Genomic DNA, 23,049 nt, shown 5'->3' on the forward strand with positions numbered 1-23,049 from the left:
ATTTCTTTTTTGTATCTTTTGTCCTATTGTTCTTTTTAATCTCAACCCCACGATTTTGTCGTCCGACGGTTAGATTGATGCCACGTGTCATTTAATAATGCAGATTTTCAGTTGAATAATGCACACCGACTAATAATGCACCATTATAGTGTAATAATGCAGATTTTCAGTTGAATAATGCACACCGACTAATAATGCATCATTATAGTGTAATAATGCAGATCATCACAACCATCCAATTCAAGGATCCAAGGGTTGTGATCTGACTGAAGATTGGACTCAAAAGCTGCGAAGGACCTTAACACACCCATATATATTTATATATATATATATATATATATGGATGTATTCATTTCCTTTTTGTATCTTTTGTTCTATTGTTCTTTTTAATTTTTATACTATGTCAACTAATTATTTGGCAAAGTTTTACATGTATCAGGTAATTATAGCATAATTATGTTTGATTTTCTTTTTCAAGCTCTTTTATTAAAAATTTCATTTAAATGATTAAGTTTCATAAAAATTTGATGTAGTATAGGATTTTGCAAAATAAAATATTAGTACTATGAATTATGGATGGAGTAGTATGAAATACTATACCGTGAATAAGAAAAGTGATGACCAATCAGTGTGAAAACAATATTAAAAATAATACTAACAAAATAGAGAAAACCCATTGACGAGACACCAAATAATAAAGCCAAAATTCAAACCCGTATTTCTCTTCAGTTTCGCGGCTACATTTCCTTCACTTCCTCATCGGCCAAAGTGAAGGTGATTAATTCTTTGAATTTCTATGGAAAATCTATTGAGCTCTTTAAGTGTATGTCTGTGCTGATTCTTCTTTTGTAATGATGCATTATACTATATTACGTCTTCGAGTTATTTATGTTATCTTCAATATCCCTAATTTTAGTTTGTAGGGTTTTGAAATTGGGGATTTTCGACGCTTAATAAGCGTTTAATTTAACATTTTGGTGGCATATTGAAGTTTTTAGGGTGAGGCAGAAGTGGTTGATTCTTTGCAGAAAACTTCACTTAGATTATGTTGATAGACATTTCAATTGAATCTGTTTGTTGAGGAATTATATTTGCCAAATTGAAGATTTAAAGGAACCTGATATTCTTAGTTTTGAGATCTTGAGCTTGTGAAGTATGAAGTTAGAACTGTTAAGAGGCTTTTGCTTGTTAGAGTTTGCTTAGCGCTACTATTTTAAGATGTGTTAAGAACTTTTTTAAAGCCCTTTACTATTTCAACAGCTGAGATATGGATTTTCTTGTTTCAGACATGTACATTGGTCAGTCCTGAATAGTGTTCGCCCCGTTCTAGCTCTGCTAATCGAATTTCAACTTGAAAAGTTTGCTTCAGCTCTTATCCGGAAGGAAATTGGAAATGGACAGAGTTAACATTCAGCTGGATGATGGGAAAAGGCTCAGAAACGAAAGAGAGATGGAAACTGAGTTGTCGGATGGTTTGAGAAAAGCCTGCCTTGAGAAATCAACCAAAAACCAACTAGGAATTTCGGAGGTTGGGAAACTGCGTGCCATGTCTGAGGATATTTTTGAGCTTAGAAAGCTGTATGGGAAACTGCAATCCAGTGTAGATCAGAAGGACTTGCTTTTAGATCAGATTAGTTCTGCCAACGGGAAGCTTGAAGCCGAGTGTGATGTGAAATTTCAAAAATTGGAGGGTGAAAACGGGGATTTAGTCTTGTTATTAGATGAAGCATTTGCAAGAATTCATGATTTAGAGAAGAAGACTGCTTCAAGTTCTGAGGAAATATCTGGACTCAAAAGGCTCTTATCAGTTAAACAACAGCTGGACTCTGAAACGAAGAATAATGCATCGGTGGATCTGAAGGAGAGAGATGAATACATACTCAAACTGGAGGAGGAAAATAGAGTTTGCCAAGATCAGTTGAGATGGAGAAACGAGCAGTTCTCACACCTTGAAGAAGCATACAAAAAGCTTCAGGCTTTGTTCAACGAGCGTGAGTCAGAGTGGCATAAGGAGAAATCATCACTTCTTCATGAAATCTCTGAATTGCTAAGTACTTTGGATGCCTGGGGTTGTGCCTCAAAGTCATTGCTTGAACTAGAAAACACAGAAATGCTGAAGCTCATGTTGCAGACGTCAGAAACAGAGGTAGAAATTCTGAAATTAAGTTTGGAAACGAATCAGCAAGCACACGAGCAAGAGAAGACCTGCCTTGTAGTCTCCATGATTGAGAAAGATGACAAAATTGGTAGCTTGGAGCAACAGATTTCCATGTTAAAGTCGATAATTTTAGCAGAATCGAAGGCTGCTGAAAATCTCAATCAAGAGAAGGATAGCTATGTCAAGAATCTTCAGAACAAGATTGCACTGTTAAGGAACAAGTTGGCTGAAAGAGAAGTGACAAATGACACTCTCAGAAAGGAAAATGATGGGATGATATCTTCTGAAAAAGAAGAGAAAACGCAACAACTTCGGGTATCTCTTGAAGGGAAGGAGTATATGCTTGATGAAGCCTTTACGGAATCAGAGGATCAGAAAACCTTAGAGGTTGAAGAGAAAAACTGGGTGATTGCCGACATGGAGAGCTCAGCGCAAGTAGCCCAACAGCCTGGAGAAACGAAGGGATTGGAAGAGCTCAGAGGTCAATTAGAGAATGAAACGAGGTGCTTTGAGAATCTACTTGAGGAGCTCTTGTCCCATAAACAAGCTTTGCTTGATGGTCGAACAAAAGAGGAAAATAACAGGGAGAATTTGCTTGCACAGCTTGAAAGCATGTGTCAGCTAATTGGATCGTTGTGCACGGAAGATGCAAAATTGATGAAATCATCTCCCCTTTACGAGGAAGACGGTGGACGTGATGAACTCGTCAATAGTTTGTTACTCTCAAGAAAATCTGGTCAAGTGTGTTTGAGTGAAAGAGCTCCACTGACAGAGCTAAATGTGAGTTCTCTCTCTATATAGAATGTAAAATTATTCCTCGTTTATAACACAGTCAATTTCTTTTGTAGAATGTAAGACTGTGTCATATTGAAAAAGATAATGTTAGTGTGTAAATGTGTGCTTTTAAATGGAATATTGCTTATAAAACCAAAATGTGGGACACGTCTCTAACTTTCAATCCGTGAACTCTCCATCAGAGTCAATGTTCTCGTTGGTCACGAGACTCACGACCAGACCATGACTCTGAGTTGGCCACAAAACTTGAAAACTTATCCGTAGAAACTAGTCTATCAGGTGAGATAATCTATTCGTCTATAGCCTCATATCTATTGCCCGTATAACCGATATCAAGTCCCATTTGTTTCTCATACAACCAATGTGGAACAAGTCTCATACTTGGAACTGGTTTCGGTCAGTAACATTCAACTCTCTTTAAGGGTGAATGTCCTCGTTGGTCATGGCTAGTCCTATCCGACCATCACTCCATGGGTCACCATTCCAAGGTGGTTGCTCACCTGACACGAAATTCATCTGAAACAACTAGTCTATCAAGTGAAAAGATCTATAAACCCATATCTATTGCCCATACAACCGATACCTTGCACTTATTTCAGTGCGTAACGAATATATGTAACTTTACAATAAATTTCAACTATTTTAAATGATTGCAAGTTTCCATATATCTGAAAATACATTTATTTAACATGTACACATGAATACAAAACGGTTTGGAGGCATATCAAACAAATGATAACCTCAAATTTGGGGTTAATCTTCAAGGCCTTTCAATGGATTGAGAATTTTACACGAATACATAACGGTTTGTCTTCATGTTCCCTTAATGGATAGAGAATTTTATTGCTCCTCTGTTTCTGACGTGCTCGATTTTTTCGAGAGGTTTCGTGAACCACGCTTGCTTCTTTCCGAAGGCGACTGGTTCTGTGAAAACTTTGACAGACCCTGTCTCAGAGCGCCCAGGTTCACGCCGTTGCCAACCAAGATGCTTGTAACACCCATATTAGATACCTGGCCGTGACATATATCAAAATTAAAGTACCCCAGTAAAGAAGTAGCTGTAGTAATATCTAAGCTTTGCAAAGAAATAACAAGAAAAGAAGTCTTACTGCATCTATATTGCGATCCTCATCGTCAAAAAAGAGCATTTCAGTGTATGGAATGTTGGTCCTGCGATTGATTCTTTGAAAATGATCAGTCTTGTGAGTCCAACTAGAAAATATTTCCTGCAAAAGATAAAAAGGATTTGAAACAGTGGAAACTAAACACATAATTTATGAGCATTTATTTAAAATCTCAACGATCTAGAAGTATCTTGACTCAATAACAATATCCTCTTGAATTTTGAAACTAGCACCAAATCTGGTCTCTAACCTGAACGGACCTAATGAAAGTCGGTTATGGACGATTTTATTCTTTCGACAGAATAAGTTTACACCGTTCATCTTTCATGAGGTATGAGGAATGTTGTTAAAATATCAAGGATGGAAAAATATTTATCGCTTAGTCACCTTTTTACATTAAAAATCCTGTTCTGCACTCCTAATGTGAGTGTTACTCAGGGGAAAATCTTCCCATAAGTTATACAGTAGAAAGTAGAAACTTGACATAACTTAGGCTTGCCAAGAAATTGTTATTTCCAGATTATTCGAGATTTCTCAAGTTAACATCCCATGCTTATAACCGTTATTAAAATAAGGCCATGGACGATGAAATATGAAAAGCTAGAAAATAAGTGAACAAGTCCAATATATGGACTTAAAACACTATAGGAAGTATTACAGGAGCGGGTATATTCAACAAGAAATGGTAGGAAAACATCGAGTTTTGTTCTCACCTTCACCAAGAAATGCATACACACAGAGATGGAAAGAAACAAAATAGCATCACCCACACATTTTATTTTAACAGTCACTTTTGTAGTATTATAGAAACAAAGCATATTTATTCAACTGCTCTTATACTCTTCTATCGCTACATTACTCTAACAGCGTGCAATTCAGATAAAAAATGAATTTGTAAATGTAGAGAGGCAAACACTATGATGTGGTTACCTGAGCTACAAACATTGATTTTATTCCCAATTTTTCAAGAAAAGTGTTGGCTATATCAGGAGTTGGCGATCTTGAGGCGATTGCCATCTTAACACCTTTATCCTTGAGGGCATAGAGAATGCCCTTGGCATGAGGATACAGCCTCGGCATATCCCGTTTGGAGCGACATTCACTGAAAATAAAGATCGAGGGAAGCGTATTCAGCACACCCTAAAGAACACGTTTTCCACTCTAAAGAACATTGAGATTAAAATAATACAGGGACCACTAGAATATGATAAAACAATACTAGAATATGATACACAATCAATGTGTATTTGTTCCCAAATATGGCCCAAAACCCAAAACCCAAAACCCTAATGGAATTGGGGGAAACTATGAAATTCTTCTGAACATTAAAATATGTAACATGATTTCTTCCCTGTTTTTAGCAGCTACCCAACAATAACTCAAAGTCACAGAAATTTTGTCGTCAAATCGAAAAATTCCATTTTTCAGCTCAAACAACTCGATACTGATGCTTGGCATTTCTGGTCCCAATTATCTTGTATTTGTTCCAATTTATTAAACTGTGGTTATTGAAATTACAGAACAAAAAGGAATAGGAAAAAGCAGCAACGACGGTGTGATTCATCATCCATAGATAAAAAGCCAGTGAATGTAAAAATTTCCTATTTGCAGATGCTGAGAAATATCAAGTAGAAATTGCAGAGAAGATTGGGAAGAAAGGCAGGTGAAGTACCAGTAGAAAGGCCAGAGAGTGTAATCGAGATCGAAGACGACGAGGCGAGGAAGCAACTGACACATACCCATAATCTCCATCGCTTCGTTCTTCACCGTGTCGTCTCCCATTCCCCTGTCTCCCTCACCCTCGCGTTTTGCTCAAGGCAAAAGGCATTTTTGTATGACGACTTTTGTTTTCTTTAATTATTGGATGTGTATTTTTATGGTAAAATAATTACTACTAGTAATTTTTAATTTCTAATAATTTAAAATTTCAGATATAAATTAGAGTACTAAAATTAAAACTATTCTAGCAAAATCAGATACTCCAAGGTAAATTGTACTCCCTCTGTCCCGGATAATTTGTCCCATTTTTCCATTTCGGTCTGTCCCACATAATTTGTCCTATTTCACTTTTACCATATTTGATAATGGACCACATATTCCACTAACTCATTCCTACTCACATTTTACTATAAAACTAATATATAAAAATAGGACTCACCTTCCACTAATTTTTTCAACTCACTTTTCATTACATTTCTTAAAACTCATGCCCGGTCAAAGTGAGACGAATTATCCGGGACGGAGGGAGTATGATATCTTGACTAGTCTAATTTTTGCATATTAATTTTGGTTTTGAATATTATTAGTATGAAAATTTGAAAGAGGTATATGTATTACGGTCGACGATATAACAAAAAGAATGATCTCTTTTAAAGAACGCGGTCGTGTATTATGCACATAAGGTGTTTGTGGAAACGCTGAAACGAATTTGTTATAGTAATTGTCATAAATTTCTTAGGCACATAAACTGTTGGATGTATTTCCTGTATGATGTGTCTTTTCTGTAACTATTCGGCTTTATTCATTGTGTGTTAGCCAAGCATCTCTCCAATGACAGAATCATGGATGCCTAAACAATAGGTTGAAATATCAAACCTAAAATACGCTCCTTCATCTCCGGATTACTAATCCCATGGCCATCGCCATGTTGGTACATATACTGTGCTTGTCTTCCAAGATCAGCTGCACTTCTAATAAAATCATCTGAAAATGGAGATTCCCTAAATCTCTCTTCATTCGTCTTCATCCATATTTCTCTTATCATACGCATCACATGTTCGCGAGCCTCCTCTCTCGAAGCTCCCGTCTCATTCATGTAGCACTCCACTGCTTTTGGCACATCACCTCTTTGCATCTCATACTAAAATCAAGTTCAAACCCAAAACAAGATCAGTTGTGAATATGATGAGATATGTGCATATCTTAGCAAGGTTTTTTGTACGAACCGGTGATGTTCCAAGATCATCTGCAAGGCGTAGAACCATTGCTGAGTGACGAGCGATGTCATGATAGTTACGCAAGCTCTCAGCAGCCTCCTTTTCGATTGGATTTGAAATGAGATAAAATACATGAGTTAAAATGGTGTGTGCTGATATCGAAACCCAAGCAACGTTGATGTATTCCTCCATTGTTGGTTTATACCCAGTGTGGTACCACTCTGCCTCTTTTGCGTATGCTGCACACAAATCTCCCCACTGCAAAACACAATTAATTTTTTTTGTTTTTTTGAATTTGATCGAATTCTAGTCAGTACCATAAGACTTGAAAATGAAAAAATTAAATCAAGAAGTTTCAATTTTCATGATATGTCCCACTACTACATATTCAGGTAAAATGGATGCTGATGTGACGTTCGAAATTGCCTACATGGACCTGCACATCAGCATCGATTTTACCAGTGTTTGCAGGGTTGTGGATATAATATCCGTTTCAAACCTTAAGGATTGACCATAATTTTCCCAAACCTTGCCATAGTTTAAAGGAGCTATAGAAGCATAACCGTTTTTCTTAAATCTTGAATGACGAAAACGCCCTTTTCCTTAAGAATATGGTATGCCATGTCATTGATGAAACTGTCCAACGCCATATAACAAATCTGCATGTAGTATGGGAGTTGATCTACCGCTTCATCATCCCATCTGACAAAACACTTCGATTACTACACAACCTTCGTGCCATTTTAAATATACTCCATCTGTCCCACTTAAAGTGGAGCATTTCTGGTTTAGAACAAACGTGATATTATGCAGTGTTGCTTTGTAAATTAAGTTAATAGAAAATAAAGTAAAGAGCGATGTTTCCACTTTAGGAAACATGTCACTTTAAGTGGGACAGAGTCAAATATGTATGTGTGTGTTCTTGGGCCCACCTTTGAGTGGCGTTCTTGAAAAGTTGTGTTTCTTCCAAGGTGGCATAGACATCAAATACATCATCAATTACTGTTATCAAAATGAAAAGCTTTGTTGTCATGATTCTTGCATATCCATATTGAGGCTTGAACAGCAAGCCTATGTTCCATATGTAGTTCTCAAGCACCCTATCTCTTGCAAACGGAAGTTTTTCTGCTAGCTCCGTTTCCTTCCACCATCTACGCAGACATACACTCATCATCGTCGTATATCTTCAATTATTAGGCATGTTAAGTAGTTTGTAATTACCTCGAGATTTCTTTGAGTTCCTCTTGGTATGCTGCTTGAACAATGTTGAAATCCAATTTGGCAAGCTCAACAAGGATGGGATTTGCCTGTGATTTCTTCGAGTACGCGTTGGCAAACCATCTGGCGTTCGGCCTTTGAACGCTCCAGTGAAGAGGAAGCTCTAGAGAACGGCGCACCAACGAGGAGAGAAATTCATCCAATACTTCTTCGTCGTCCAGTTTTTTCTGCAGAAGATTTTTGGAAAATAATCTGGCTTGCTCAAGACTTGTTTCGCCTTCCGTTAAAAGGAAAGAAGCTTCATAGAGTTGCAACACTCCTTCTGTATCACCACCTAGGCATTCTTTGAACTCGCCGCCGTCGTTCTTGAAACCATCAAACACGTCTGTGAAACCATCATTTTTATGGCTTAAGTATTGTTTGAAAGAAATTTCACATGTTTGAAGCCTGAATATACTGTTGGGTTGGTCATTTTTCTGTTTCGGTCCAAATATATTGTTGAGCCAGTTAACGTTTTAGTCTTTTTCTATTTGAAATCCTTGTTTGACTAATTAGTCCATTAGAAAAAGGGAATTATATAAAGAAAAAAAAGTATGTAGGGAACAATTTGAGCACCTTGAGAAACCCTAAAACCATTTTGTCTGAGGAGTCTGAAAGCAAGAGCTGTTGAGTACAGATCCCTCTCCTCATTGTTGCAATATTTCTGCTCCATATAGATACGATTCAAGACTTGGTTGATTTCGTTGTCGAAATGGTAAGAAACCCCTAGTTTGTGCAAGTCATCGATCAACTCCAACTGCTTGAGCCAATTTGATTCTTGGCACAGCTGCTTCTTCAATTGCTCAACGAGCTCAGAAGCCCGGGTGGCGTACTTCTCTTCCTGTTTAAACGAATGACGATTTGTTAGATTTTACGAGGGCTAGGTACAATATATTTCTTTCATTGCAGCATACATGATAAGTGGAGACCAGCCAAAACCTAATCACGGCTGGTTGTGAGATCAACTAAACCCTAGTGAGCTTCCATCCCTAAATCGCCTGATGACTCGCTAGGTATTTAAGTTGATCTCTTGTTATTTTATACTCCTTCCGTTTCATAGTAGTGGAGGCTTTTCTTTCCGGCACGGAGATTACGAAATAGGTGTATAATGTATTAAATAAAAATATAATTAAGTATGACAGAGAAGAAAGTAAGAGACAGGAAAAAGTAAGTGAGAAGAAATGTGTTGATTTTCACTATTATGGAACGTACCAAAATGGCTCTACTAATATGGAACGGAGAGAGTATATACTTAAAAAAAGCCAGAGGGGGCACATGCGTACCGTGTATACACTGGTGAGTGACTGAATCCGATTGAAATCCCAAAGGGTAGGCTTGTAATTACCCGACCGCCGTGTAGATTGGATTTGATCGGAGGTTTGATCGGCGGTGTGTTTGAGGGAGCAAGACTGCCTCCAGCCTTTTTGTGAAGAAGCTATCTGCGTTTTGGGATATTTATTGGCAAAGTTATGAACAAGTTTTGTTGGCTTGTTGGGAATCGCCATGCTCATTATAATGCTAGACATTTTTATGATCACTTTATCTTTGTTTTTGAAGATGGATCTTTGTCCGTTTAGTGAGATTAATTAGCTTGCTCTTACACATATATATAGATAGCATGGTGTGGTAAGCCGTAAATTATAGTATTAATTTAAAGATACATAAAATTGGAATCGAGTACTCCTAATTAATAAGATTTGAAATGTTAGCACTCTACGACCTAAAAAATGAACCAGGACCGCAGTAAATAATGACTTATGACAAATAGATTTATAGAGTTAACAACCTAATAAATAAAGATTTGGTTTAAAACATAATTATGATTACTATGTTGTGGCAAATGCAAAATTTTAACTCTAAGATCCAAATTATTATTAATGGTTGTCGGGTAATTTTCGATATTTACCTCACGAAAAGTATTTGTGACATAAGTGGTATGAAGTTGCATAGATGGATAATGAACGACAAATAATAAAAAGGTGATGAAAAGATAACAAAAATAAAGGATGTGTGTCTTTGGCCGAATTTTAGATTTTTCAATCAACTTAAAACTTGATTGTAAATATCAAGAACTTTGTTATTGTCGTGATATAAATGTATTAAATACAAATAAATGTACAACATAGTAATTAGTATCAGAAATGTTGTGCGTTTCTCTAATGTTTATATATGGCTGTCAACTTTTGACCTAAAAAGAACACACAATTTTGGGTTTGGGTCCTTATTGGACCGAACCAATAAGACCCCGATGAGGCGATGATTTCTAATTGGGCTAGGGTCTTCTTTGAGTTATTCGTTAAGAAATTAAATTATTATATAATTATATTTATAATAAAAAATACTTCATTCATCCTTTAAAAATAGACTACATTTTCCATTTTAGGATATCCCTTAAAAATTGACCAATACTATTTAATGAAATTTTTCTCTCTCTAATGAGGTGGGTCACATTCTCCAATAACAATACTTCAATCACTTTTTCTTTTTATCTCTCTCTTATTTTATTAATTGTGCATTAAAACCCGTGTCATTTTAAATGTTGTTTATTTTTTAGGGGCGGAGGGAGTATCAAACTTTCATTTTATTATTTAGTTTTAATTCATGAAAAAATGTTAATCATGGTATGATAGGTCTTAATTGTGTAATATAATATTTTATCGTGTAATATCAGGTTTTATTCATGTAATATCTTGTTCTGATCGTTATTGTGTCGTGTTAAGCTAAAGTAACTTACTATCATTAACGGAAAGACTGACATTTTTTTGCATAACAAGATAACCCAGTGACCCGATAAGAAACTAGTGATTTTGAACCTTATTGAGTTAGGTTGATATTGTGTTGACCCGATAACTACCCGATTTGCCAACCTTATATTTATAGGAGTGTATTGTCATCCTATATTTTCACTATAGTCTAATCCTATACTTTTTTATTAACAGGCTATTATTTAATTTTAACACATTTTTGTCACATCGTGAAATACTGGAGTATTACATAAGAGGAAGCCTACCAGACACAAATTAATGTATATATTAAAGGTAGCAGTCTATAAATTAATGTATGTATTAAAGGTAACAGTCTATAAATCAATTTCATACTCTAGTGTAAATAATACTACTAGTAAAATAAATATAGGAATAATATGAGTTGTTTCTTAATAGAACATTTAGGGATAATATGAGTTGTTTCTTAATAGAACATTTAGGGTGAGCACGAATTTTAAGAAATATAAAGAATAGTGAAATAAAAAAATTAGTGAGATATAATGTCTATTTTTTATATAGGTTATATAATAGAATATAAATGAAATAAGTTACTGGAACATGGGGCATACTTACCATTAATGGTAAAAATAAAATGATGACTATTATTGTGGGACATACTAATATGACAAAATATGACCTTTATTGTGGGACCAGTAGCGGATCACGTGAGAACAAAGGGGTACGAATGTACCCCAAAAACATATCATAGCAAGTGGCGCAGTGGTAGGAAGCTCTCTAGCCATGGCAGTGGCGCGGGATAGATCCTTGCCCAGCGAAATCATTTAGTTTCATTTAATATTTACTCTGTCTTTCTTAATTTTTTTTCGGTGGATTTTGAGCATTTGTGGAGTCCAAATCATTTTTTCACTTCGTAATTTATCTCTCCTCATATCAAATTCTAAATCTTTTTTCATTTCCGGGTATAGTAGTACGTTTTTTTATCCCTTCAACATCTAATATATTTCATTTTTACTTGTAAACCATTTTTTTAATCTTCTTCTAAAACAATTCAATTTATTTTCATTTCACAATTATTTTAATTATCATAAAATAAATTTAATTTCTTAACTTTTCAGTTAGCAGCTTTTATAATTTAATCTCTTTATTTGTTTAGAACAATAGACACTGTTTTCAATTCCCGATACATTTAAGTATATGTAAGAAAATATATTTTAAAAAGGAGTAGAATGTAGTAATACCAAGAAGTAATTCACTTTGACATACGATAAAGATTTTAAATAAAAAATAATATAATTATAAAAAAAACTACTATTAGAAAGAAGATAAAAGATTCATCAAATTTTGAAACTTCAAATCACTATGAAAATTTATCGTACCTCCAAATTAAAAATTCTGGATCCGCCACTATGTGGGACGGAGATTATATTATTTTTATTTATCTAAAGTCTTTCATTTATGCTTCCGTAAGTTATTGTTTCAATCTCCTATCAAATAGTACATCAAGTTTTATGAAATTCAAGTATCAAAAAAAAATTATTAACTACATATTGATTGAGGTTGGTCCAATAAAATTGGAAGTTTGCATTTGAAAATCGTATTTTCAGTTTCATCTATAATATTCGGTACCATCTTGGATCTGAAACTAAATTTCGTTGGAATTTTAAATAATTGTAAATTAAATTGAGTAACTTTAAAACTAGTGTGACTAAATTAAGATTGAAATGTCAAATTAAAAATTATCTTCCTCCTATGATAGTTGTTCACTTTGATTCTGGCAGTTTTAAGAAATTTAAAGAAAATTGGATTGAAAAAATTAGTGACATATAAGTCTCACTTTTATATACTATGTATTATTAATTTTATAATAAAATGCAAGTAAAATGTGGGGTCTACTTATCATGTATGATAAGAAGTGAAAGTAGATAATTAGTCTACACACATTTCACACACTACACACACTACACACATTTCACACACTACACACATTTCATACACTACACACACTACACACACTACACACTTTACACACATTTCACACACTACACGCATTTCAAGCAGATTTTTATTGTTTTTAGATTTTTTCGATCCGAACCGAACCAACTCAAAAAAATAAAATTTTCAAAAAGTTTAAACTAGATTAACCAAAAACCTAAAAAACTGAACCAAATTTGAAATTTCAGTTTGTGAATAGTGTGTGTATATTGTGTTATTTTATATATAATGTGTGTATTTTGTGTAAAATGTGTGTAGTGTGGTTTTGTATGTAGTATGTATACTTTGTGTATAGTGCATGTAGTATGTTTATTTTATGTGTAGCATGTGTGTAGAGTGTGCAATGTTTGTGTAGAATGTGTGTAGTGCGTGAAGTGTGTGAAATGCGTGTAGTGCATGAAATGTGTGAAATGTGTGTGGTATGTGTAGTGCGTGAAGTGTATGAAATGCGTGTAGTGTGTGAAGTGTGTGTAATTTGTGTAGTGTGTGAAATGTGTGTAGTGTGTGTAGTGCGTGTAGTGTGTGAAATGTGTGTAGTGTGTGTATTTTGTGCAATGTGAGCGTGAGTGTATTTTGTATATAGTGTGTATGCATAAATTCTTCAAATTCAATTTCATATTAATTACTTCATTTTACCAAACATAGGATTTGGGATTGAATTCTGTGTTCCAAACGCAGCCTAACAAGAGTTCGTGTTATTTACTACCAAATTTTAAGTTGAATGGAAAATCTAAAATTCGGACAAAAGTCGTGATATAATTAAATACTATACAATACATGACATTAGTATCATATTGATTGTGTATTTCTCTCATGTCTAATCCTAGACTTGTTCATTAACAGCTACCATTATTAAATATAATCTGGCTTGAGTTAATGAACATAATTAAGTATTTAACTTGAAGACATGTTTTGGTCCTTGATGAATTACGCACTGTTGTGTTACATAAGAGGAAGGGTACCAGCCACAAATTAATGTACTCTATATTTATTAAAGGCAGGCTAGGCAACAAGCAGTAAATCAATTTCACCCTCTAGTGTAAATAATAAAATAAATATAGCTTCCGTAATTTCATGTTGTGTTTTCAATCTCCTATCAAATAGTAGTATCAAAGTTTTATGAAATCCTCGTATCTAAAAAGAAAATATAATTATGCATAATGAATGTGTTTGGTACCATAATATTGAAAGTTTGGATTTGAAAATGAAATTTCCCGTTTCAATTACAATGTTTGGTACCATGTTAATTTGGATTTGATACTTAATTTCAGTTCCAAACTCTCTACACGGTACCATTTTAAAATTTCAAATAGGTTTGGGTGGGCTTAGTTAGTATTGGGCCGATACATATGGGCCATAATACCAAATAGTGCAAATTATTCCATTAAACTTAGATTAATTTCTTACAAGAGCTGTTTTTATTACATAATTTCAAACAATAGGTTCAAAAAACAAACTTGAAATACGATCCTTGATATGACTATTCTGAATTCCAACACCATCTCCAATTCGGTATATATAATGTGCGACTCTACCAAGATCAATTGCACATTTTATAATTTTTTTGAAAATCCACAATCTCTAACTCTTTCTTCATTCATTTCTTTCCAAGTCTCCCATATCATCAACTTCACATACTCTCGAGCCTCTTCAACCGAAGCTCCGGATTCCTTCGTGTAGCATTGAACCGATTCCGACACATCACCTCTTTCCATCCCATACTAAAAACAATTCAAAATAAAATTAAATAAATACAATTATCATAACTATTCAAGTATGACTATCAAATGTGTATCTTACCCTAATTTTCAGATCAATAATTTATAGTCATTATTCATTTAATGTACAAAATATGAACCATTCATGTGGTTTTCATTTGATCATAATCGATCATAAATATATACTAGTACAAATTTTATTTACGAACCGGTGATGTTGCAAGGTCATTTGTAAGCCTCAAAATCATTGATGAACACCGAACTAGGTCGTGATATTCGTACAAGCTCTTAACTGTTTCCTTCTCTATTGGATTTGTGGTGAGAAAAAATGTGTGTGATAGTATTACAGGAACCGAGCTTGAAATCGACCCATTATCCATATATTCGTTTATTGTTGGTGTGTACCCTGCGGCCTGCCACTGCGCCTCTTGTATAAGTGATTTACATAAATCTTGCCACTGTAAAAAATGAAAATAAAATAAAATTATGACATTTTTTTTATTAGGGAAAGAACAGAAGCATTACTGATTTTCTTAATTGTGGAATGCTGAGAATGTCTTGTTCTATGAGAACATCGTATGCCATCTCATTGATGAAGTTGTTGAGTATGAGAAAACATATTTGCATATAGTTTGGAAGTTGTTCCATTGCTTCAAGATCCCATCTATAAAAAAATATGAGTGATTAATAAGGGTGACATGTTACATTTTTCACTACATACATAGGTTCATAAATGATCGATAGAAATTGCAATTTGACAAAGAGAAGAAAAGTAATAATGGTACACATAAAGTTACGTAAATACTAAGAGACACGTTTTCCCTTTTTTTGGATGTCTCACTCAGTATTTCCTAACTTGGAAACATTATTATCTGTACTTTATTTCCGCTCATACTTTATTCTCTCCCCACTCAACTCATAAACCAAAAATGCAAAAATCATGTGTTGAATAAGAAATATTCCGCTAGAGTGAAGTGATGAGATAATGTTCTGCATTGTGGATGTCCTAAATGTCATGTGTAGCTCACCTTTGAATAGTATCATGAAAGAGTTGTAGTTCTTCCATGGTAGCATAGACATCAAATATATTATCGATTGTTGTAATTAACATACAAACTTTTGTGGTCGTGATCCTCGAATAAGCATATTGAGGTTGTGAGAGGACATCAATGGTCGACAAGTAAGACTCCACAATCCGATCTCTTGCAAATGGAGGCTTTTCACTTAGCCTTGTCTCCAATTCCACCATCTATACATGTAAATCATTCATAAATTCTAACATAAGACATATCATATGGTATTATTAGGAGTCGTTTGCTAAGGTAAATAACTCATCTATATTGTTGTTATCTGATCTAAAATGACCTAGAATTAGTCATGATCATTTCTATATACCTGGATATGACTTTGAGTTCTTGTTGATGCATTGCTTGAGTGATGTTGAAGGCCAATTTTGCAAGCTCTAGCACTACTGGATTACTTTCGGGTCGTCTCCCATATGCTTCGATAAACCATCTTGAATTCGGCCTTTGGACCCTCCAGTGAATCGAGATATCCAAAGCATGGCGCACTGATTCTAAAATATTATCCTCATCGTCATCGTCATCACCATCACCATCAACAAGTCCCTGAAGATATTTGGTGGAAAATTTGTGGGCTAGCTCTAGGGTTTCTTCACCGTTGGTGAGTAGGAATGATGCTTCATAGAGTTGTAGTAGTCCTCTCATATCGTTGCCAAGACTCGATATGAAATCTATGTTCTCATTTTTGAAACAATCAAACACAGTCACATAACAATGCAAAACATAAGTTTTGGTTTCAAATTTTTATATCAATTGTGTGTTCTATTCTCTTCCATGGAAAATGGAGTAAAGTGATTATATTCTACTTTTTTTCCTAGGGGACTTTTTCCTCATTTTCACTTCAGCTATGGATAATATTAAGATATTAATAGATGAGTATTCGGTTTTCAGTTTCCGTTTCCTTCCACCATCTACGCAGACATACACTCATCATCGTCGTATATCTTCAATTATTAGGCATGTTAAGTAGTTTGTAATTACCTCGAGATTTCTTTGAGTTCCTCTTGGTATGCTGCTTGAACAATGTTGAAATCCAATTTGGCAAGCTCAACAAGGATGGGATTTGCCTGTGATTTCTTCGAGTACGCGTTGGCAAACCATCTGGCGTTCGGCCTTTGAACGCTCCAGTGAAGAGGAAGCTCTAGAGAACGGCGCACCAACGAGGAGAGAAATTCATCCAATACTTCTTCGTCGTCCAGTTTTTTCTGCAGAAGATTTTTGGAAAATAATCTGGCTTGCTCAAGACTTGTTTCGCCTTCCGTTAAAAGGAAAGAAGCTTCATAGAGTTGCAACACTCCTTCTGTATCACCACCTAGGCATTCTTTGAACTCGCCGCCGTCGTTCTTGAAACCATCAAACACGTCTGTGAAACCATCATTTTTATGGCTTAAGTATTGTTTGAAAGAAATTTCACATGTTTGAAGCCTGAATATACTGTTGGGTTGGTCATTTTTCTGTTTCGGTCCAAATATATTGTTGGGCCAGTTAACGTTTTAGTCTTTTTCTATTTGAAATCCTTGTTTGACTAATTAGTCCATTAGAAAAAGGGAATTATATAAAGAAAAAAAAGTATGTAGGGAACAATTTGAGCACCTTGAGAAACCCTAAAACCATTTTGTCTGAGGAGTCTGAAAGCAAGAGCTGTTGAGTACAGATCCCTCTCCTCATTGTTGCAATATTTCTGCTCCATATAGATACGATTCAAGACTTGGTTGATTTCGTTGTCGAAATGGTAAGAAACCCCTAGTTTGTGCAAGTCATCGATCAACTCCAACTGCTTGAGCCAATTTGATTTTTGGCACAGCTGCTTCTTCAATTGCTCAACGAGCTCAGAAGCCCGGGTGGCGTACTTCTCTTCCTGTTTAAAACGAATGACGATTTGTTAGATTTTACGAGGGCTAGGTACAATATATTTCTTTCATTGCAGCATACATGATAAGTGGAGACCAACCAAAACCTAATCACGGCTGGTTGTGAGATCAACTAAACCCTAGTGAGCTTCCATCCCTAAATCGCCTGATGACTCGCTAGGTATTTAAGTTGATCTCTTGTTATTTTATACTCCTTCCGTTTCATAGTAGTGGAGGCTTTTCTTTTCGGCACGGAGATTACGAAATAGGTGTATAATGTATTAAATAAAAATATAATTAAGTATGACAAAGAAGAAAGTAAGAGATAGGAAAAAGTAAGTGAGAAGAAATGTGTTGATTTTCACTACTATGGAACGTACCAAAATGGCTCTACTAATATGGAACGGAGAGAGTATATACTTAAAAAAAGCCAGAGGGGGCACATGCGTACCGTGTATACACTGGTGAGTGACTGAATCCGATTGAAATCCCAAAGGGTAGGCTTGTAATTACCCGACCGCCGTGTAGATTGGATTTGATCGGAGGTTTGATCGGCGGTGTGTTTGAGGGAGCAAGACTGCCTCCAGCCTTTTTGTGAAGAAGCTATCTGCGTTTTGGGATATTTATTGGCAAAGTTATGAACAAGTTTTGTTGGCTTGTTGGGAATCGCCATGCTCATTATAATGCTAGACATTTTTATGATCACTTTATCTTTGTTTTTGAAGATGGATCTTTGTCCGTTTAGTGAGATTAATTAGCTTGCTCTTACACATATATATAGATAGCATGGTGTGGTAAGCCGTAAATTATAGTATTAATTTAAAGATACATAAAATTGGAATCGAGTACTCCTAATTAATAAGATTTGAAATGTTAGCACTCTACGACCTAAAAAATGAACCAGGACCGCAGTAAATAATGACTTATGACAAATAGATTTATAGAGTTAACAACCTAATAAATAAAGATTTGGTTTAAAACATAATTATGATTACTATGTTGTGGCAAATGCAAAATTTTAACTCTAAGATCCAAATTATTATTAATGGTTGTCGGGTAATTTTCGATATTTACCTCACGAAAAGTATTTGTGACATAAGTGGTATGAAGTTGCAAAGTATATAGATGGATAATGAACTATTAATAATAAAAAGGTGATGACAAGATAACAAAAATAAAGGGTGTGTGTCTTTGGCCGAATTTTAGATTTTTCGATCAACTTAAAACTTGATTGTAAATATCAAGAACTTTGTTATTGTCGTGATATAAATGTAATAAATACAAATTAATGTACAACATAATTAGTATCATAAATGTTGTGCGTTTCTCTAATGTTTATATATGGCTGGCAACTTTTGACCTAAAAAGAACACATGGGTTTGGATTCTTATTGGACCGAACCAATAAGATCCCAACGAGGCGATGATTTCTAGTTGGGCTAGGGTCTTGTTTGAGTTATTCGTTAAGAAATTAAATTGAAGCTAGAGCTCTAAAGTGTATCATGTGTTGGGCTATCAAAAAGTGTTAAGGGATGGATATAGGCTCTGATTTACTGAGCCTGTAAAGAAGAAGGTCATCAGTAGGGATGTGGTGTTTGTTGAGAATCAAATGCCTTACTTAAGAGAAAGTAAGAACTCTGATGAAGCTGATAGTGACTTCTTCAAGGTGGAGTCAGTAGGATTGAGCCAAAGTGTAGGTGGAGTTGGTGACTCAGAGAGTGAATCTGAGCCAGAAATTGATGATGCTTCCAATCAAGGTGGAGGCGGTACAAAAACTACAGTCAGAGAATATCAAATTGCTAAAGATAGAGGAAGAAGAAATGCAAAGCCTCCTGAAAAATTCTCTGATGTGGTCTATTATGCTCTATGTGCTGCTGAGAACATAGAGCTTGCTGATCCTCTCACTTATAAGGAAACAATGAGAAGTAAAGATAGAGACAAGTGGTGAAAGTTATGAATGAAGTGATTGAGTCTTTACTCAAGAATAAAACCTGGATTTTGGTGGATAAATCTCAGCTAAAATCTGATGGGAAGGAAAGGAGATTAGTAAGCTGCAAATGGGTGTTTAAAAAGAAGGTTGAAACCACTGATAAAGATAGAATCAAATTCAAAGCTCGTTTGGTGGCTAGAGGCTTCACACAGCGAGAAGGTGTGGATTTTAGTGAGGTGTTTGCTCCTGTTGTGAAGTACACTTCTATTAGGATTTTGCTTGCTGTGTGATTAGTTTAATTGGGAATTACAGCAGCTTGATGTACAGAATGCTTTCCTCAATGGTGATCTTGAGGAAACAATCTTCATGGACCAGTCTAAGGGTTATGTGAAGATTGGTGAAGAAAGCAAGGCTCGCTTGTTGAAGAAGAGCATTTATGGGCTCAAGCAAAGTCCTAGACTGTGGAATAGAAAGTTTGATGAGCATATGAGGAAAATTGGCTTTATAAGGTCAAAATTTGATGTTTGCATTTACAAAAAGAAAAAAGGCAGTACACCGGTTGCTTATCTATTGCGTTATGTAGATGATATGCTCCTTGTTGGACCATCTATGGCTGAGATACATAAATTCAAGCAAGATTTGAAGTCTAGCTTTGAAATGAAGGATCTGGGTGAAGCAAGGAAGATCCTGGGCATTAATATTCAGAGAGACAGAGACTGTAAAAGGCTATGGCTACTTCAGTCTGGCTATATTGAGAAAGTTCTGAAGCGGTTCAACATGGATAATACTAAAGCTGCTACAAATCCCCTCTCACATAGTTTTAAGCTGTCTAAGGAGCAGACTCCTAAGTCTAAGCAAGAAGCACGGGAGATGGAGTTTATTCCTTATGCTAGTGTGGTTGGGAGCATTATGTACACTATGATCTGTACAAGGTTAGACTTGGCTCATGCTATTTCAATTACTAGCAGATACATGGTTGATCCTGGGAAAGAGCATTGGAATGCTCTTAAGTGGATTCTGAGGTACATGAAGTGCACCAGTAGCTAGGGAATTGTGTTCAATAGCTGTGATAAGGTGAGTGAGGAGGTAGTGATGGGCTACTTTTCAATTATATTTTTAAAAATTTGTATCAAGTCATATGATGTCAATTAATAAGGGACGAATGGAAACAATACTAATATATATTTCACGTCAATCGCAACCACTATATAAGTAAGTATTTGAGCTCTTTGCCTATCATCAATTACTTTTAAAATGAGCTTTACAATATTTTATTATTTTATTATTGAATTTCAGAAATATAATTTAACTGAAACAGAAAAATTAACTAATCGATTTAATATTATTTTTGTGGACAGATGTAGTATTTTATTAGCTCTCCAATATATTATGGAGGTAGTGAAGTGTATTTTATTACCTCTCGAAGATATTGTAAGCCAACAACTCTAAGAGTGTCTACAATAAGGGAGTCGTGGCTCCCGGGCAGGGGGTGGCTGGCCGCAACTCCCTATAGTGACGGACAACGAGAGCCGCGGTCGGGTGTGCGCCCATGGGCGCGCTGAGCAGTCGGCTTGGCCGAGATTCTTGGGCGCGAGCCGCGACGCCCTATTTTGGCGGCCGAGAGCTGCAGCTCCGCCCAAGTTTCGATTTTTTTTTCTTATTTCTTATAAATATACCCATTTTTCTCAATTTTTTTACCCCATTTTAATCTCCACTCTTTTCAATTTATCTCAATTCTACTTTAAAAAATTAATACTGACGATGATTATCAAGAAATGATCGATAGGGCGTTCGATGAACTGGTTGAAGAGGTGCAACGTGAAGCTGACGAGGAAGCAGCAGCGGCGGTGCCTCGGCCGATCCATCATCGGTGGACAATCCGCCGTAATCATGCCGGGGCCAACCAGCGGCTGATGGAACACTACTTTGGCGATAACCCCTGTTATCCACTAGAGATTTTCCGTCGGCGATTCAGAATGTCGCAACGGCTATTCATCCATATATCGACGTCATTGGCTGGGCGGTTCAGGTGCTTCACCCTCCGACATGATGCCAGCGGCCGGCTCGGATTGTCGACGTATCAGAAGTGTATCGCTGCAATTAGGCAGCTTGCCTATGCCGGGCCCGCTGACATGTTTGACGAATATACAGATGGGTGAAACGATTTCCCTACAAGCGCTGAGAAAGTTTTGTAGGGGCATCCAGGCTATCTTCGGTTCGGAGTATCTACGGAAGCCAAATGCCGATGAATGCCAGAGATTGATAGATATGCACAGTAGGGTGCACCATTTTCCAGGGATGTTGGGCAGCATCGATTGCATGCAATGGGAGTGGAGGAACTGCCCGGTGGCTTGGAAGGGGCAGTTCACTTCTGGATTCAAAGGGAGACACCCTACGATGATCCTGGAAGCCGTTGCTGACTACCGTTTTCGAATCTGACATGCGTATTTTGGTGTTGCATGATCGAACAACGAGTGTCGGGGTTAGGGTCCGGAGGTCTGATTCGTGGCCAACGGCACGCAATACAACATGTCATACTATTTGGCCGATGGGATATATCCTCGTTGGCTCGTGTTTGTCAAGACGATCTGACAACCGGTTGGGGCGAGACAATCCTATTTCGAGCGAAAACAAGAGGGTGCTAGGAAGGATGAGCAAGCTTTTGGCGAGCTCCAAGCGCGATGGGCCATTTTACGGTGCCCTACACGAGCTTGGCACGAGAATGATGTCGTCGACATCATGTATGCATGTATCATATTGCACAATATGATTACAGAAGACGAAGGATATGCTGCAGAGCGCTGGGCACCGGAAGAGTGTGCTAGTACAAGTCACGGTATTGTCATCGCCCCCCTGCAGATGGGTGTACCACGTACTAATGAATACTTGATCCAACGGTTCACCGATATGCGGAGGGAAACATCACATACGACACTGCAGGCTGATTTGGTTGAAGTGCTCTGGGCACGTAGGGGGGAAAAATCGGGTTTATAGGCTACTTTGCCTTTAAAATTACGTAAATGTACCCATTTTGTTATCTTTTCCATAAATGGGAAAAACGCCACTCTCGTTGGCGTGTTATTCTATTTTTTTCATTTTGGGGTTTTAATATTTAGATTATTCCTTTTATGTCCAATATTTTGAGAATTTTGCATTCTACTCTACTTTAGTCCCCTTGGTTTAATCTCTTTTTAATTATTCATATATTCCTTTTATCAATGAATATAAATTTCACTATTTTATTTAGCTAAAGACAATTACCAATCTTTAGATACAATTACCAATCACCAATCAATGTTAATTACATTAGTTGGTAATTGTCTTTAGATAAAGACAATTATCTGTATGGATAAAGACAATTACCAATCAATATTATAATTTCATAATTAGAAAAAATAAATAAAATGCATATTGTAAATACAAAATGAATGTTATTGGCTTACTGCAATGATTGGGCTATGCCACCGCGCGCCGCTAAAGCT

The 23,049-nt window shown here is 36.0% G+C and overlaps 3 protein-coding genes and 1 pseudogene across 3 annotated transcripts; 1 reads left to right on the forward strand and 3 right to left on the reverse strand.

The window, feature by feature from the left end:
* Positions 1–646: 646 nt before the first annotated feature.
* On the forward strand, positions 647–3,080 carry LOC121753920 (uncharacterized protein At4g38062-like). Its single transcript, XM_042149215.1, has 2 exons — positions 647–774; positions 1,287–3,080. The coding sequence occupies exon 2, from the start codon at positions 1,394–1,396 to the stop codon at positions 2,957–2,959; it is 1,566 nt and encodes a 521-aa protein (XP_042005149.1). The 5' UTR covers positions 647–774; positions 1,287–1,393; the 3' UTR covers positions 2,960–3,080.
* Positions 3,081–3,618: 538 nt separating this feature from the next.
* Positions 3,619–5,913, reverse strand: LOC121753849 (magnesium-dependent phosphatase 1). The gene is made up of 4 exons (XM_042149112.1): positions 5,750–5,913; positions 5,008–5,179; positions 4,063–4,179; positions 3,619–3,964 (listed from the first exon to the last, which is right to left on the reverse strand). Exons 1-4 carry the CDS (start codon positions 5,857–5,859, stop codon positions 3,794–3,796), a joined length of 570 nt encoding a protein of 189 aa, XP_042005046.1. The 5' UTR covers positions 5,860–5,913; the 3' UTR covers positions 3,619–3,793.
* Positions 5,914–6,646: 733 nt separating this feature from the next.
* Positions 6,647–9,796, reverse strand: LOC121755010 (terpene synthase 10-like). The gene is made up of 7 exons (XM_042150296.1): positions 9,554–9,796; positions 8,847–9,111; positions 8,235–8,616; positions 7,946–8,164; positions 7,577–7,715; positions 7,023–7,271; positions 6,647–6,937 (listed from the first exon to the last, which is right to left on the reverse strand). The coding sequence occupies exons 1-7, from the start codon at positions 9,794–9,796 to the stop codon at positions 6,647–6,649; spliced, it is 1,788 nt and encodes a 595-aa protein (XP_042006230.1).
* Positions 9,797–14,419: 4,623 nt separating this feature from the next.
* On the reverse strand, positions 14,420–18,332 carry LOC121755069 (annotated as a pseudogene).
* Positions 18,333–23,049: the final 4,717 nt, after the last annotated feature.

Source organism: Salvia splendens, chromosome 11, assembly GCF_004379255.2.
Source record: "Salvia splendens isolate huo1 chromosome 11, SspV2, whole genome shotgun sequence".
NCBI lineage: Eukaryota > Viridiplantae > Streptophyta > Magnoliopsida > Lamiales > Lamiaceae > Salvia > Salvia splendens.

What these genes read in the sequence shown, in the direction of transcription:
- LOC121753849 (XM_042149112.1), bottom strand. Translation starts at nt 5,859, where the DNA reads ATGGGAGACGACACGGTGAAGAACGAAGCGATGGAGATTATGGGTATG. An exon ending in AATCAATGTTTGTAGCTCAG is followed by an intron (nt 4,180 to 5,007) that starts GTAACCACATCA and finishes TATCTTTTGCAG; the next exon opens with GAAATATTTTCTAGTTGGAC. An exon ending in AGGATCGCAATATAGATGCA is followed by an intron (nt 3,965 to 4,062) that starts GTAAGACTTCTT and finishes TGTCACGGCCAG; the next exon opens with GTATCTAATATGGGTGTTAC.
- LOC121753920 (XM_042149215.1), top strand. Translation starts at nt 1,394, where the DNA reads ATGGACAGAGTTAACATTCAGCTGGATGATGGGAAAAGGCTCAGAAAC.
- LOC121755010 (XM_042150296.1), bottom strand. Translation starts at nt 9,796, where the DNA reads ATGTCTAGCATTATAATGAGCATGGCGATTCCCAACAAGCCAACAAAA. An exon ending in TGGTTTTAGGGTTTCTCAAG is followed by an intron (nt 8,617 to 8,846) that starts GTGCTCAAATTG and finishes ATGGTTTCACAG; the next exon opens with ACGTGTTTGATGGTTTCAAG. An exon ending in TTCAAGAACGCCACTCAAAG is followed by an intron (nt 7,716 to 7,945) that starts GTGGGCCCAAGA and finishes GTGTTTTGTCAG; the next exon opens with ATGGGATGATGAAGCGGTAG.